The 14021-nt window shown below is 42.6% G+C and overlaps 2 protein-coding genes and 1 pseudogene across 4 annotated transcripts in view; all 3 read right to left on the bottom strand.

The window, feature by feature from the left end:
* The window catches only part of LOC308186514 (zinc finger CCCH domain-containing protein 11A-like), a 68429-nt pseudogene that overhangs the window by 39690 nt on the left and 14718 nt on the right, over positions 1-14021 (bottom strand). The gene's annotated exons all lie outside the window — the stretch shown is intronic.
* LOC308186513 (zinc finger CCCH domain-containing protein 11A-like) lies at positions 121-4498 on the bottom strand (the record flags this gene model as incomplete). The annotated part of the gene is made up of 7 exons (XM_080608623.1): positions 121-400; positions 817-986; positions 2102-2482; positions 2996-3061; positions 3272-3367; positions 3626-3688; positions 4426-4498. The coding sequence occupies 7 exons, from the start codon at positions 4496-4498 to the stop codon at positions 335-337; spliced, it is 915 nt and encodes a 304-aa protein (XP_080464749.1). The 3' UTR covers positions 121-334.
* On the bottom strand, positions 5710-9618 carry LOC308186497 (zinc finger CCCH domain-containing protein 11A-like). 2 transcript variants are annotated; one of them, XM_080608615.1, is made up of 5 exons: positions 8645-9618; positions 8084-8277; positions 7738-7857; positions 6832-6955; positions 5710-6387 (listed from the first exon to the last, which is right to left on the bottom strand). In XM_080608615.1, exons 2-5 carry the CDS (start codon positions 8135-8137, stop codon positions 6284-6286), a joined length of 402 nt encoding a protein of 133 aa, XP_080464741.1. In that variant the 5' UTR covers positions 8138-8277; positions 8645-9618; the 3' UTR covers positions 5710-6283. The 2 variants fall into 2 exon arrangements, with proteins under 2 accessions (XP_080464741.1, XP_080464740.1); XM_080608614.1 differs by having other exon boundaries at positions 8084-9618.

Genomic DNA, 14021 nt, shown 5'->3' with positions numbered 1-14021 from the left:
AAGGCAGAGGACACTACTCATCATTTATCACCTCACGAGGAAGTAGAAGAACTTCACCTCATCCTCATTTAGGTATTCAGACAGAGCAAGAAGTCACTGGAAAGCTGTACCGACTTGCAGCATTTAAAGAAAGTAAGTCTAATTAAGCATTCCTGCTAGCTGCTAGAAAGTCATTTCACGTGACTTATTTATCTTATAAGATAAATAAGTGACTTATCCTCTGATGGATTTGGGCTTTAATTATCTCAGAACCCTCCTTTTTTCCCCACCTGTGACAGAACTTATGTTTCACTGGGGATATACACCGATTGAGAAAAAGAACAAGTTGTGGTCATCACCTGTTTTGGGGATTTTCTTCAAGTCTGGTGGCTGGGACGTGCTCCAGCGTGGCTGGAACAGCCTAGAAAGCAGCAAAACAGTGTTTAGGACTCATGGGTAAAAGATTCCTTACTAGCTTTTTCCTCCATGCTGCTTCTCCTCTGGCATTGCGGAGCCTTAGCCAAAATACAAAACCAAGGTGCTCCTGAAGAAAGTTAATATTCACTTGGAGGTTACTAATGATCTTGTGTCTTTTAAGAACACAGCATTAATGGACAAAATCCTCCACACCAGAGAAATCACAGAATCACAGAGGACTAAGTAAATAGTGCCATTAATCTAATAAATATGGAAGGGTACTACAAGAATTCTGTAGGCAGCTACTGGATTTAAAAGGAAACAGAAGGCCTGTAGAACATTTGAGTTTTCCATCTTTTCTCCTAGAGGAGGGTATAAATTTTACAAGGGATCCATTTCTGCATTAGCCCCTGTCCTTACCATAGCTGCTTTTTTGGCTGGAGGTCCCATTGTGTCAGCGTCGGAGGCAGTCCGTGGTTTCACAGCTGCTACAGCAGAGGGAAAACTGCCAGGTGCCTTACGTTTCAGTGCCTTCTTCTTGGGGGAAGCGACTTTCCCATCCCAAGGCTTCGCAAACATGTTAAAGTTGGCTAGAGTAAAAGGAAGAGAGAACTGATACAGTCTTGCTCTGCCTCATGAAAAATCCACGTTCTCTTCCTCATTTCCACGGCCCTTCTACACAGTTAACTGTATTTGGCCAGCAGAATTACACTGCCATTGCCTGGATTCTCAGCAATATCTTCCACATAGTAAACTCCGTCTACCAACAATCCATACAAAGGAACAAAGAAAGTGAATGGCTACAGTAAATCATAATCCAGGACGAGGGAAACTCAGACACAGAGCGATCCCAAGTGCAAGCAATACTCTAAGACGTTGTATGAAGTCTAGTAAGATTCACAAATGTTGACAGCTTTTGTATTTAAAGTCTTGCTCCCTCTAGGAAAGGAAAAGCAGCAGGTATAGTAAGACAAGAGAGTGTATGCAACTGTTGTACCAGCTTCCTCTCCCCTGCAGTGATGTCCCACAAAATTTATTAAGTTGTTCTACAAAATCCAAATTTGTAGAGTCATATTCTAGTCTCCCATTCCTGACCTAACGTCTGGCTGGCAGGAGAAGAAACGAAAGAAAGCTGGGTACTTGTTTTCTTTGTGTGTTTATTTCCTCGTGTCCCGTGAGACAGAGAGAAAGGCTACAATGTGCAGTGCATGCAGCCTTTAAGCCCTCCTTATCTCCCTCACACAATCTCATTTTACAAAGTTGATATAATCTTAACAACGAGGCCTTTGATCCTCTGTCATTTTTGACAGAAACTGGCCCCCCACATTAAGATGCTGATGCATGCTTTACAAACACATACACGTGTCAAGCTAAGCAACACATGCCAAAGAGGAAGGTGAACTTGAACTCAACACAGGGAGGACTTCATACCATAAACAGATGGCAGAAAAAAACAGAATACCAAAATTAGACTAAAAAGCCCCTCAATGTGTTAATTTTCTAGTGGGAAATACAGAATACCATCACGTAATTAACGAAAACAGACATGGTTGCACGTTCTGGCCCTTCTTTGCCTTTGAACTTTGTAGCCTTAAACTCTTTTATCCTCCGCATTGAAGGAAAAAGCAAAGCAGATCCTGAGCAAATGGAACTTGCTCAATATGGGAAGCACCTCACCGGGGCAGGTATTAAAGCATCTTATTACCTGATAGCTTTGTGTTCCATAACGATTTCTGCCCGGCTGGGGCAGGTCCAGGTTGTGCTGGGGGAGCTGGCACATTTCCTCCACTCTGCTGCATCCGCAGAGCTTTCTCGCGCTTTATTTCTTCCAGGGTTTTAACACGCACTTCTCCTTCTGGCTTGGCTTTACCTGCCGGCTCCTTCGACTGCACTTTGCTGGGCCCGGAAAGAGTGAGCACACTCTGCTTCTTGGGCTCACCCTCAATTTTTGCCCCTGCGCTGGGATCTTTGGTTTTACCATGCCATTCAGCCTGGGCTTTGGCTTGACTTTCTCGAAGAGCTCTCTCACGATGGATTTCCTCCAGTGTTTTCACATGGATCTCTCCCTTTGGCTTAGCAGCCTTCCCTGTCATCATCAAGAAATGAGAAGCACCAGCATTTAAAGAGAGTCCAACAATAGTTTAAGTCTCCAAAATTTGTCACAGTACTAAGGAAAACTAAGCCTGAGCGTTCCCAATAACCCATCTTAGGACAATAGCCTAACATTCTCCTCCTCCTCTGAGCCACTTGTTGTATTTTGAAGACCAGCCCTATCCAGAGAGAGTTGCTACACAGAAATGCTAGTTTACTTGATTACTTTTTCAGACTGCATTTCAAATTCCTGCTCCCGGCAGTGGCTCTATTCTAATTGTATATGATGGTTCACAGAAGCAGCTTAAAACCTTGACAAGGCACAAGCGGAAAATAAACACACACCTAGAGGCAGATTTCTGATAGTGGCTGTCAGAAGAGCTTCAGCACTCGAGCAAGAGGAACCAGTTCTTTGTTTTCATTTGAATTCCTTTTTAGGGCTGTATGAAAACGGTCTAAGTTCACGGAAAGGAAGAAGGAGAAAGTATATTTAATAGCCAGTTGTTACCTTTCGCAGTACTAGTCCGTTGAGAAGGTAATCCTAGTCTCTCCTTCACAGACTTGGGAACTTGAACTGCAAAACAGAAAAAGACCAAATTAGGGAGGCTGCATAAACGTCAACTTTGTGTTCACATTCGAAAACAAGGCAGGAAAGGTAACTTTGAATCCCGGTGATTAAGACCTCAGCCAACATGCAAAAAGAAACATCGCAGGAAAAGGACAAACAGAGAGCCTAAATACAAAACCCGTGAATCACATCCAGATGCCTGTTTAGTAGCTGTACCTCTCTTTGGTGCTTTGTCAGCATTTCCCGGAACCTCCACCTTCTTCCCCAGCCTTTCAGCAAGGCTGCGCTTCACGGGAAGGGCGCTTACATCAGCTTCAGACAGAGAAAACAAGGAATATTTTAAGAACATTTCTTTGCAGGAAGATTTGAGAACAGTCAACCACAAGCTTCTATTTTTCAAGCATATTTTCATAAAATTGCCTTTCAGCTGCTAAATGGTTTTTTTGCCATTTCTGCAGTCAACACAGATCTCCACTGCAACGCATTTTCCTCTCACACGTCAAAAATACTCTTCGATGCAGTCATATAGAGAAGGCGGCACCTAAATAACAGCTCATAAAAAGTTCTTACCCACGGAGGCTTTCCGTTTTCCTTGTTTCTCAGCAAGATCTAGTCGAACCACAGGTTCCTCCCCTAAAACAAAAGTAAAATTTTTCTATTTCATAGAGACCAGTAGCCAATAGAAATAGTATACTGTTAGCCCATGTCCAAAAAAACCCAGCAAGACACTGTTTTGACAGCTAAACCACACAAACTCATATTACAACTATAATTAACTTAGAAAAAGTATCCATAGTCTCAGTGTTTGCCTCAAATTCCAGCTGAATGTAGTCGAGAATGAATCTGAGTCTGCTTGACAGCTATACTTTGTGCAGAACAGAGCTGCATAAGCAAGCAGAATATTATTAGGTACAAATGCTGAGAAATATTCCTTTCTAAGGTGAATGTCTATGAGTAAAAGTACTTCTTCACTTCTTTCCCTTTCAAAGGAATTTGCACAACTCTAAACAATATAATTTATACACAGACTCCTATCGCACTACTGTCCACACGTGCCACTGTCAGCCTCTTTAAAGCTTCAGAAATTGCTTCTTACATAGCACTGTCCTCTAGAGCTCTTTCTTCTCGTTACTCTCCTGTTTTTCAGTTATCCCCCTATTTGCATACTGACACATTTTTTTCTTTCTCCTGCTACTGCACTTAACCTGAGCACCAAAGCTTTCCAGTACAACCAGGGACTTTCAGCATAAAAGCATGTTTTGAACAGAAGGCGGCAGCACCAGGAGGCTAACAGGGGTGAATTGCCTTCCTTCTTGCTTAACCTTCCAGTTTAGGAGTAATGAAATCAAAACAAAAGCATTAATTATTACCTTCCTCTGTAGACAGTGTCACAGTTCTCACCACTGTCCGGACATTTTCCTTTTCCAGAGCAGGAAAAATCATAGAATCGACGGGAGGAAGAGAAGATCTTGAAGGACCTTCTGCTCAGAGCAAGCAAAACATAAGGAAGTTTACCAAACAGAAAAAACTATCACGAAGAACAAAAAACTGTAATTATTCATTACTGTCAAACATACAGTGACCAGAGCATGCAAATAAGAGAGGTGACTAATTTGCCTCTGGTTGCCCTTGGAATTCCCATCTAGAATACCAGCTGGCTGAGAATCAGGTTGCTCGATGCCCCCAGCTAAACATGGAAGTCTATCCCTCAAGCAGCTCCCAGCCACCATCACCTGCCATTCTGAAGCCAATCAAATTTCACTTCTTTGGCAAATAGTTGGATTCACCAAAGCATAGCCAGCTACCCGGTATTACTGGAAGAATTTTTTTTTGAAAGAAAAATCATCACACAGGATGAAGGTGAAGAGGGTAAGAAAGTAGGGAATATTAACTCACCACCGTGTCTCTTAGTTTTTTCCTTCATTTTCTGCAATTTGATTTCTTCAAGTGTTTTTATTCCAAAATTCAGACCGTCCTCTGAAAACAGAAAACAGTTAATGAGACTAAGGCTTAGAGGCACTCACTGAGGACCACAGATCCTCAGGCTTCTTAGTGCTCAGGAACTTTCAGAAGTATTTAGAATAAACCCTGTCAACACTCCTCACAAGTGAAACAACCATAGAATCAATGGCATTTTGCCCCTCCTTTCACCCTTCAGGGTAAAAACTGTAGTTTTAATTTTAATCCATTTACGTGATATTAGATCCCTCTATCGTTAGATATGGCTTTCAACAGTGGTTGCCAGGCTGCACGTGCAGCCATTTAAACTCCATGCTGTGACCCTGTTTTGTTCTCCAAAAGGAAAGAAAAGGAGTTCAACTTTCTGACCCAATGGGCACATGATGGTATCAGGGAGAAATGAGATCATGGAAATAACCGAGTCCATTCAGCACCCCTACATTCTGTTGTGTTTTTACGCCACATTGCTTTTGAGTTAATTGTCAAGTTCTCCTTCCGATTTATCCTACTACAGGTGCTGGAATACCTTGTTTAGCAGTAGTAGCACTGGCTTTCCGAGTGGAAATCATCCGTAATCCATTTTGGCCTTCCTCAGCTGGTTGCTGGACGGGAGTTTTAGTTTCTTCTCCTTCCGCAGAAAGCTGGTCTGAAGGGGAAAAATCTATTCAGTTATGCATAGGCCAGATTGTTCGTGATTATGTAGCTCATGCAATGACACTTCAGTCCATGGTTCCTATAAAAAAGCTTTTTTTTTTTTTTTTTTTTTTTTTTAATACAGCTACACTGACCTGATGAACTCGTAAGTAGACTACCCTAGGACAAAACATCTAGGACTCTAGATTCTCTCTGCAGCTTTAACTACTACACAACATATTACTCTTCAGACAAAAAAAAAGGAATTTCCTTCCTAGTTTCACATAGAGCTTTACACAACAGACCAACTAAAGCCAAGAGGGGTTCTAAGCTTTCCTCCAACATTTCAGGTTCTGTCCACTGACTGCCAGACAAAGCCACCAGTGACCTGACCAGACTGCCTGCCCTATCGCTAGTCAGACCTCAGGTCATCTGTGATTTATACATTGATTTACAGCACAAATTCCTTCCAAGAACCAAAGACTTACACAATCATTTACAGCACAAATTCCTTCCAAGAACCAAACCATGCTCACCATCATCATCTTCATCATCATCTGCAGCATTGATTACAACTGGAGGGTGTGTAGGGCTTGGGACATTTTCCGAGTTTTCCACTTTCATCACCCGCCTTAGCTATGGAGAGGGATTGGACTGGACAGAAAGTTTGTTTTGCTGCAGTGACATCTGAGCCACTTTCAAATCATCGTCCGCGGACTCAGGCGGACTTGGCAGTGTAGCTAGAGGAAGAGGAGGATCATCAGTAATATGGCAGTTTAAAACTTTGACCACAATGCACGAAGATGGTAGCTAAGGCAGATAACCTGCACAGACAATGAATTCAGCATCTCCTTTTGCCCATCCCGCCACTGTTTACACCGTGAACAATGACTTGCCTTCAAACAACAACACATCTCCCTACCACCCAGCAGAGGACGAAACAACAGAAAGCAAACTGCAAGGCAAATATCACACAAAGCAGAGAGAAGCTGAGCATGAAAGCAGAAAACAAATACCAGCAGTACAGCAGCAGTACACTCGGTTTAGCTGACCACCTAGGGCTGCAGACCTTTTCCTGCACTCACAAATGGACGGTTACCTGATGTCTCCTACACTATTGGCACCCACTAAGTAATATGCAAAATTAATTCTTCAATACTTAAAGAAAAAGGACCTAAACTCACTCTTGCTTGGTGGTAAGAAGACTCCATCGATGTAACGTCCCTTTGCGTGATGAAAAGCACAGTTGGCTTTCTGACAGCCTACTGGCTGCTTCTCCCAGTAGCAGGGAATCTCACCGCGCTTTTTCTGAAGACAGAAAGAAAGACAAGCTCGTGATAACATGCACCTAAGGTTTGCAAAGAGATGCACAGTTCCAGGTCACGACAGCGATAGGGCTGTCACAATACAGTGCTGAAACATCATTCCAAAGGTCAGTTTATCACGGAAGTATAGTATTTCCGGGCATATTCACAAAGTTTGCAGAAGCTGTAACCACTATGCACGTTTAGCCCTGTCATCATTCAGTTTGAGAAGACAGGCACTCTCAGACATCAGTTTAGGGTGGGTTAAACTAATACACCTAGGATTATACTAGGATTATTCAGAGGGAAAAAGAACATCTTAAATTGCCTACGTTAACTCTATCCAGAACTACTTCTTGGAGACTTCGTTCTTCTGCACCTTTAACTTTCCCCACTGCTTCCTAGCCCAGGCAGCTAGAACAGCATTATCTGAAGGACTCCGGGACACAAGAGACCTGATAGATCATTATCAAGCCTGCTCTCAGGAGGCTAGTACAGCCTGTTTATTACCCCCCTGCTCCAGCAGGTTTTAGCAGTCTAGTTAGCGGTTATTCTGCATCTGTTGAGACAATACTGTCGGCGTCTAATAAAAGAAAATCTTGCTAAGACATACCTAAGGCATTGATTTTATTTCCCTCTCCTTCCTCCCACCCCCTCCCCTGCTAACAGAAACCAGTGTAATTCCAAAGCAAATGACTCTATCCTGCAAAAGCACAATCAGCACACCTACAGCACTGAAAAATGCTTTTGTTGATTTATTTTGAGAACACATCTTTAGGCACTCACGTCAATTTCCATGTGTCTGAATCGGCAGACATTCCTGAAACAACGACCCTCCTGCCACAGCGTGCAGACTGTCTCGTTCCCCAGAGCAGCTTCGCAGTGGCGGAAGGAACAGTTGTCTCCCTGTAACCAAAAGGAAACCAACAAGGAAAATATAGTACAGCCTCAAAAACGTCCATGCTACTGCCTCAGGTTGCTACGATTGAATTCAGAATCTATCTGGTTATCACGTTAACCAAAGACCAGTGTGCCTCCTCCTCCTACTCTACCCCTTCCTGAAAAAAATGAAAAAAAAAAAAAAACCAACAAAAAAACAAAGCAAAGCAAAGCAAAAGAAACCCAGCCATACCTTGGTACAGGTAGAATAGAAATAGAAGTAGCAATCGTCTCCTTGTTTAGACATGCCGACAAGTTCTGATAACAAGCTCGGGTTCTCTCCACAGCGACTTCCTCTGCTCTTGGAGAGAGCTGTCTTCACCCTTGCTTGGGCTGAAAGTCTTCCACTGGCTTGTGATCAGTGAAATCTTCTTTTTAAAAGTAACCCTAAACAAAGTACCAACAAGTGAAAAATAATGAGTAACAAGCATTTTTCCAGCTTTCTTCTGTTCATCAAATTAGTCTCTTGAGGAGAGCAATGCCTTGAAATCAGCTGTTACGGGAACTAACACAATATTAAACTAAAGTTCTGTAAAGCTGCCAGGAGCTTTGTCAGCAAGTGTTCTCTTCCACGTCCTCAATAATATGCCTTGGAGCACACCTGGAAGCCTGAAAATGGAGTCACTTCTTCAAAAACCACCTGATCATACATGCAAGGCAATGATCAACTATGGCTACGAGTAACTTCTACAGAACGCAGTATGACGCGTTAAATAGCATGTTCCAGTCACTGTGGGTCTTCGAGTTCACCTACCTGGACAACCTCAGCAAAGTTATTGATCTTCAAAGACTTCCAGTTAACTTCTCCTGGAGGCCGAACCAACACTGAATCCGTGAATTAATGATAAAGGGGTAGGAAGAATTTGCCTCTCCACTTTGCCAAGGGAACCTCTCATCCACAATTCAAACGTAGGATGTGCTTTTAAACAGCTTATAACTAATGGAGGAAGCAAGTCCATCTGAACACTCTCTCAGACTGGAGACAGCCAGGGTTAGTTAGCTCTTCAAAAAATAAAAACCAAAAAAAAACCCCCACAAAACAAAACAAAAACAAAAAAACCCAGTGCCTTTAGAGATGAACTCGTGATTCAAAGTGGCTGCAAAAATGAGGATCCATCTTCCACAGCCAGACAATTTGACTCTTTTTTTTTTTTTTTTAATTCAAAATTCAGTATGTTCCAATCTCTGGTCTTCAAGATTTCTTCACCTATTAAGAAAACACTAAAACCTTTCCCCGTCTTTATTACCTGTACAGCAAAAAACACACCAGTGCATAGAAATACACAAATGTGCATACGCATACACACATATGTGTTTAGACACACACACGAGGAGTGAGTGATAGAAAGTTAGCGAGAGCGACAGTGGAAATCAGAAGTTTTGCCTTTTTGACACAGAGAGCGCGTAAAAACTCTCTCATTTTGAGGGAACTAGAAAAAAATGGAGGATCTACCAAATATTTTGATGAGTATGCCTTCGAGGCCAATGCTTTATACCATGAGTGATCTGGGGGCCAGCACACAAATATGCATACATATGTACATGCATACAGGATAAACATACCTATACACACAAGCGTGCACAGTATATGTTGTATGGTATCCATATGGAGAACAACTCGTAGCCCTGATCAGACACGTAGAGTTGCAATCAATTAACAGCAGGAAGACAGCAGATCAAGGATACAGCAAGCTTTGAGAGGCAGGGCAGTGCTCACTTTGCCAGTGGCATGGCTGCATGATACCAAGAATTTTGAATTAGTTTGATTTTTTGGAAGCAATTTGTTTTCTTTCTGCGCTGTAGCAAATACCACAGGTTTGCCATCACGTGCTGTTCCCTAATCCATATATCCATCATCATCCATTGCTGCAAGATCATGAAAGGTTAGAAAAGATGACTTAGGTCCAATTTAACAGCCAATGATTTTTCAATGACCAGAGCTGCAACAGATTTTATTTAGCCACAAGCAGGTTTTTTTTTCTGATGTGAAGTCAGATATTTTGATTTTTTTTTAAGATACTAAATGTCATAAAACCTGCAACCAGACCAGATAAAGTTCAAATTAGAGTGATTCTGAATCCTTTCATTAAAATGCTGCACATTTCTGTGCAAATTATTTCTGACTCTTCTGGACAAAAGCGGATGAAATAGTTCTTACAAATTAATAATAAAAGGTTGGAACCTTTTACTCACACAAACACTAGTGAATTTTCCAGGAAGTATTATTTTGGCAGGGAATTTTCCCAAATCTAAAGTAAAGAGGGGAAAAGTTGGGTTCTCGTATTAGTTGTTGGTTTTGACTGCTTGACAAAGGGAATAAAAACAGTAGTTAAGTGCAAGGTTTCCTTCTCTTCTTTAGTATTGAGAGGAATCGTCACTTCCGACCTTTAGCACCTTCAGAAACACACTTAGTGCCATGCAGATTCCTCTGCATCTACTTCTAAAAATTACTGGTGCTCCTTAGCATGGAAGTTGGACTTGAAATCTTTTCCAGATTGAGCTCTTTTGAATGCCCAAGGCGCTCATCATTTTGCTTGTTGCCTTCCATTTTCCTGAACAGACCCAGAACGCTGTTCAGGGTATGAATGGATCTGGTCTAAGGAATGGGAAGAAAGCAAAAACCAAGGATACCTCACAGCCCTAAATGCCATAAAAAGCAGTCTCATTTTAAAAAAGATCTCCAAAGCTTTTTTTTTTTTTTTAACTGACATCTGCCAATATGGCGATCCAAGTGCTGAACAGAAACCAACTGAACTAGCCCCTGAAAGCCTGAATAAAAATGAGTAACTCTGGTGCACTCAGCAGGTCTGTAATAGAAGTTGGCAAGAGTTTTAGATTTCTTTTTTCTCCAGGGTGCTAGTAAAGTTTTTGCGTTACGAGATTTTGAACTCTTTTTGTACAAAAGAATTACAGATGCACTACAGTCACGGTAGCTGGGGGTCTGGAAATACATGCCAACAAGTGTCATAAACTTTGCCTTTGCTGAAGGAAGATGTAAGAAATGGTCCAGCAATTCGTGCCACTAAGGGGTTTTGAAGGGTTAACATTGAGGCCTGGGTTTAGGCGAGAAAAGAACAAAGGGATTTCTTCGGAGAAAAAACTGCTGACTTTGCACGAATGTGCAGTAACTTCTGACAGCCGGCCAAGAGACCACTAGATAAGGAGGAAAAATATGAGCCTCCCTGTCTCCCTGTCCGAGCGGCCCCCGAGAAAGTAACAAAGACTGATAAGCGGGTGCACTTGGAAGGACGTCGGATTCGGGAAACCAATTATAATAACCTTGCCTCTTTTAGAAGTGTAATAAATATGTATTAGCCTAGGAGTATAAAAAAATTAGATGCCTCACGTAACGGGTGTGCGTCCTGGTGGAGCAGAGACTCCCGGCGCACCCAGCGCTGTTTGCTTGCCTCTATTCATTTAATAAATTGTAAACTTTGATTGCAATCCTATTTGGGACTCAGTCATTTATAACAATTGGGGGCTCGTCCGGGATGGTCTTGGTTCCTGAATTCTGACTTGATCTAGGAGGGGCGCCCCCACCATTTGGTGGCTCCTGTTCGAGTCAGGTCGGGACTAATGCCATCTCGAACCTGAATAAGGGCAAGCAAAGATTTAGATTTTTATGAGCTCCCTTTTGCCGGCTGCAGCACTATATTTTGCCCGTAATTCTGCGCGCGAAGATCCGAACGAAGACGACGGAGTCGTAAGTATTTAATGTGTATACCGTTCGGTTGGGTGGGATTCGGTTGCCTGTGTGTGTGAGAGTGTGATTGAGACGGAACGTAGTTCCGAAGCGATTGTGGAGGTCTTCTAACCGCGGTTCCAATCTCCCGCGAGGGACTTGGCCGGTGAAGGACCGAAGCGATTCCTATAGGATTCGTGGGTGGGTGATAGGTCCTAAACCCCCTGCAAGACACTCTCACTAAGGCAACCAAGGGCTGTAGGAATTGCCACAGTAAAATTCCTAGATGGGTCAGATTAAATCGAAGACCCGGGACCAGAGAAAAGGGAGCAAATTACCAGACATACCACCAGAAAGTCCATTAGGGATAATGATTAGAAATTGGAACTATAGGGGCCCCAGAAAAGGAAAAAGCAAAGTAAAAATGATTCAGTATTGTATGATAGAATGGCCAAAGGAGCCTTTAAGACCACATGTCTTTTGGCCTATTTTCGGATCTTTTGAAGACTGGGTTTGCCAGGCTTTAAATCTACATGTTAACTCAAAGGAACCTTTTAGTCAGGAGGAAAGTGATTATGCAAGGTTATGGATCAGGACTTCACGTCCTTTTCCAGCCTCAGTATTTACACTAAAAACAGAGGAGGAGTTTGAAAAAGGAGAAGAAAAACGGGAAAAAGAAAAAGAGGATAAATGGGAGCCATTAGATAATTTACCACCTCTATATTCTAACAATCCACCTCTGGCAGTGGCCCCACCTCCGGCAGCTGTGATATCTCCACCGCCGACAGCACCGGAATCAGACCGACCCCCGGCTGCATGTACGAGAAGTAGAACTGCCACATCTGAGGGAGCTTCTCTATATCCCTTAAGAGAGGTACCCCTGGGGGGCAATCAGGGAGGCATTGGGTTTGTGGCAGTCCCCTTAAATACCACAGATGTAAGGAATTTCAAGAAAGAAATGGGGGCCTTATTAGATGACCCCCTCGGAGTAGCTGAAAGACTGGACCAATTCCTAGGTCCCAATACTTATACCTGGGAAGAAATACAGTCCATTTTAGGGATCTTATTTACTGTCGAGGAAAAAGGAATGATTAGGCAAGCTGGAATGAGAATGTGGGAGAGACAGAATCAGGCAGGACCCCCAGGAGACCAAAAATGGCCAAACGTGGATCCCCACTGGGATCATCAACAACCCCAAGGAAGGCAGAATATGAGGGATTTGAGAACATTAATCATACAGGGAATAAGGGAAGCTGTTCCCCGAGGGCAAAACATTAATAAAGCATTTAATGAGCAACAAGGGAAAGACGAATCTCCAACAGAATGGTTGGAGAGATTAAGGAGAAGTTTACAAATGTACTCTGGAATTGACCCGAATACAGTGGCTGGAACTGCACTCCTTAGAACGCAATTTGTAGCTAAATCCTGGGGGGACATAAGGAGGAAATTAGAGAAGCTGGAAGATTGGCAAGAGAGGGGATTAGAAGAGTTACTTAGGGAAGCACAGAAAGTATATGTTAGGAGAGATGAGGAAAAACAAAAAGCAAAAGCTAAGATTTTTGTAGCAGCAGTAAGAGAAAGTCAGAGAAATAAGACTCTGTCCGGAGAAAGGAGGGAGAAGGGAATAGAGAAAGCCCCTAGGGGGCAGTCTTGTCGAGAGAAGTACACCATTCCCGCTTGTTACTATTGTAACAAGAAGGGACACATTCAGAGGAACTGTCGTAAGCGGGAACAAGATGAGAAAACATTCAAAGAAGAATAGGGGTGTCAGGGGCTGTATCTTCTGGGGACGTCAACACCAACGGAGCCCTTGATAAAACTACTAATTGGTCCCCATAAAGAGGAAGTTTTGTTTTTAGTGGACACAGGAGCTGAAAAATCTACTATTCAAAAACTTCCAAAAGGAGTAGAGGAAGGGAACAATTATATGTCAGTAATAGGGGCAAAAGGAGAGCCTTTTAGAGTGCCTGTCTTGAAGAATGTAAAAGTAGAAACTGGGAAGAAAACTTATGTTAATGATTTTCTTTTGCTCCCTGAAGCGGAGTACAATTTACTGGGGAGAGATTTGATTTTAAGATTGAATTTGAGCATTCAGAGTCAAGGGGACGAATTGCAGATTAAATTATACACTTTGACACAAAAAGATGAAGAAGTCATTAACCCTTTAGTATGGTATAAGGAGGGGGAGACCGGAAGCATAGAAATGGACCCCATAAATATTCAAATAATGGATCCCCATCGTCCAATCCGAGTCAAACAATACCCTATACCAATGGAGGGTCGAAAGGGGTTAAAACCTGTGGTTGACAGACTTCTGGGAAAAGGAACTTTAGAACCGTGCATGTCGCCTCATAATACACCCATCCTCCCCGTAAAAAAATCGGATGGGTCATACAGGATGGTGCAAGACCTGAGAGCTGTAAATCAGCGAACACTCGCTAAATTCCCT

This window comes from Anser brachyrhynchus (genome assembly GCF_964034855.1).
Source record: "Anser brachyrhynchus genome assembly, contig: SCAFFOLD_106, whole genome shotgun sequence".
Lineage (NCBI taxonomy): Eukaryota > Metazoa > Chordata > Aves > Anseriformes > Anatidae > Anser > Anser brachyrhynchus.
This window is presented reverse-complemented; position numbering and strand designations above follow the sequence as displayed.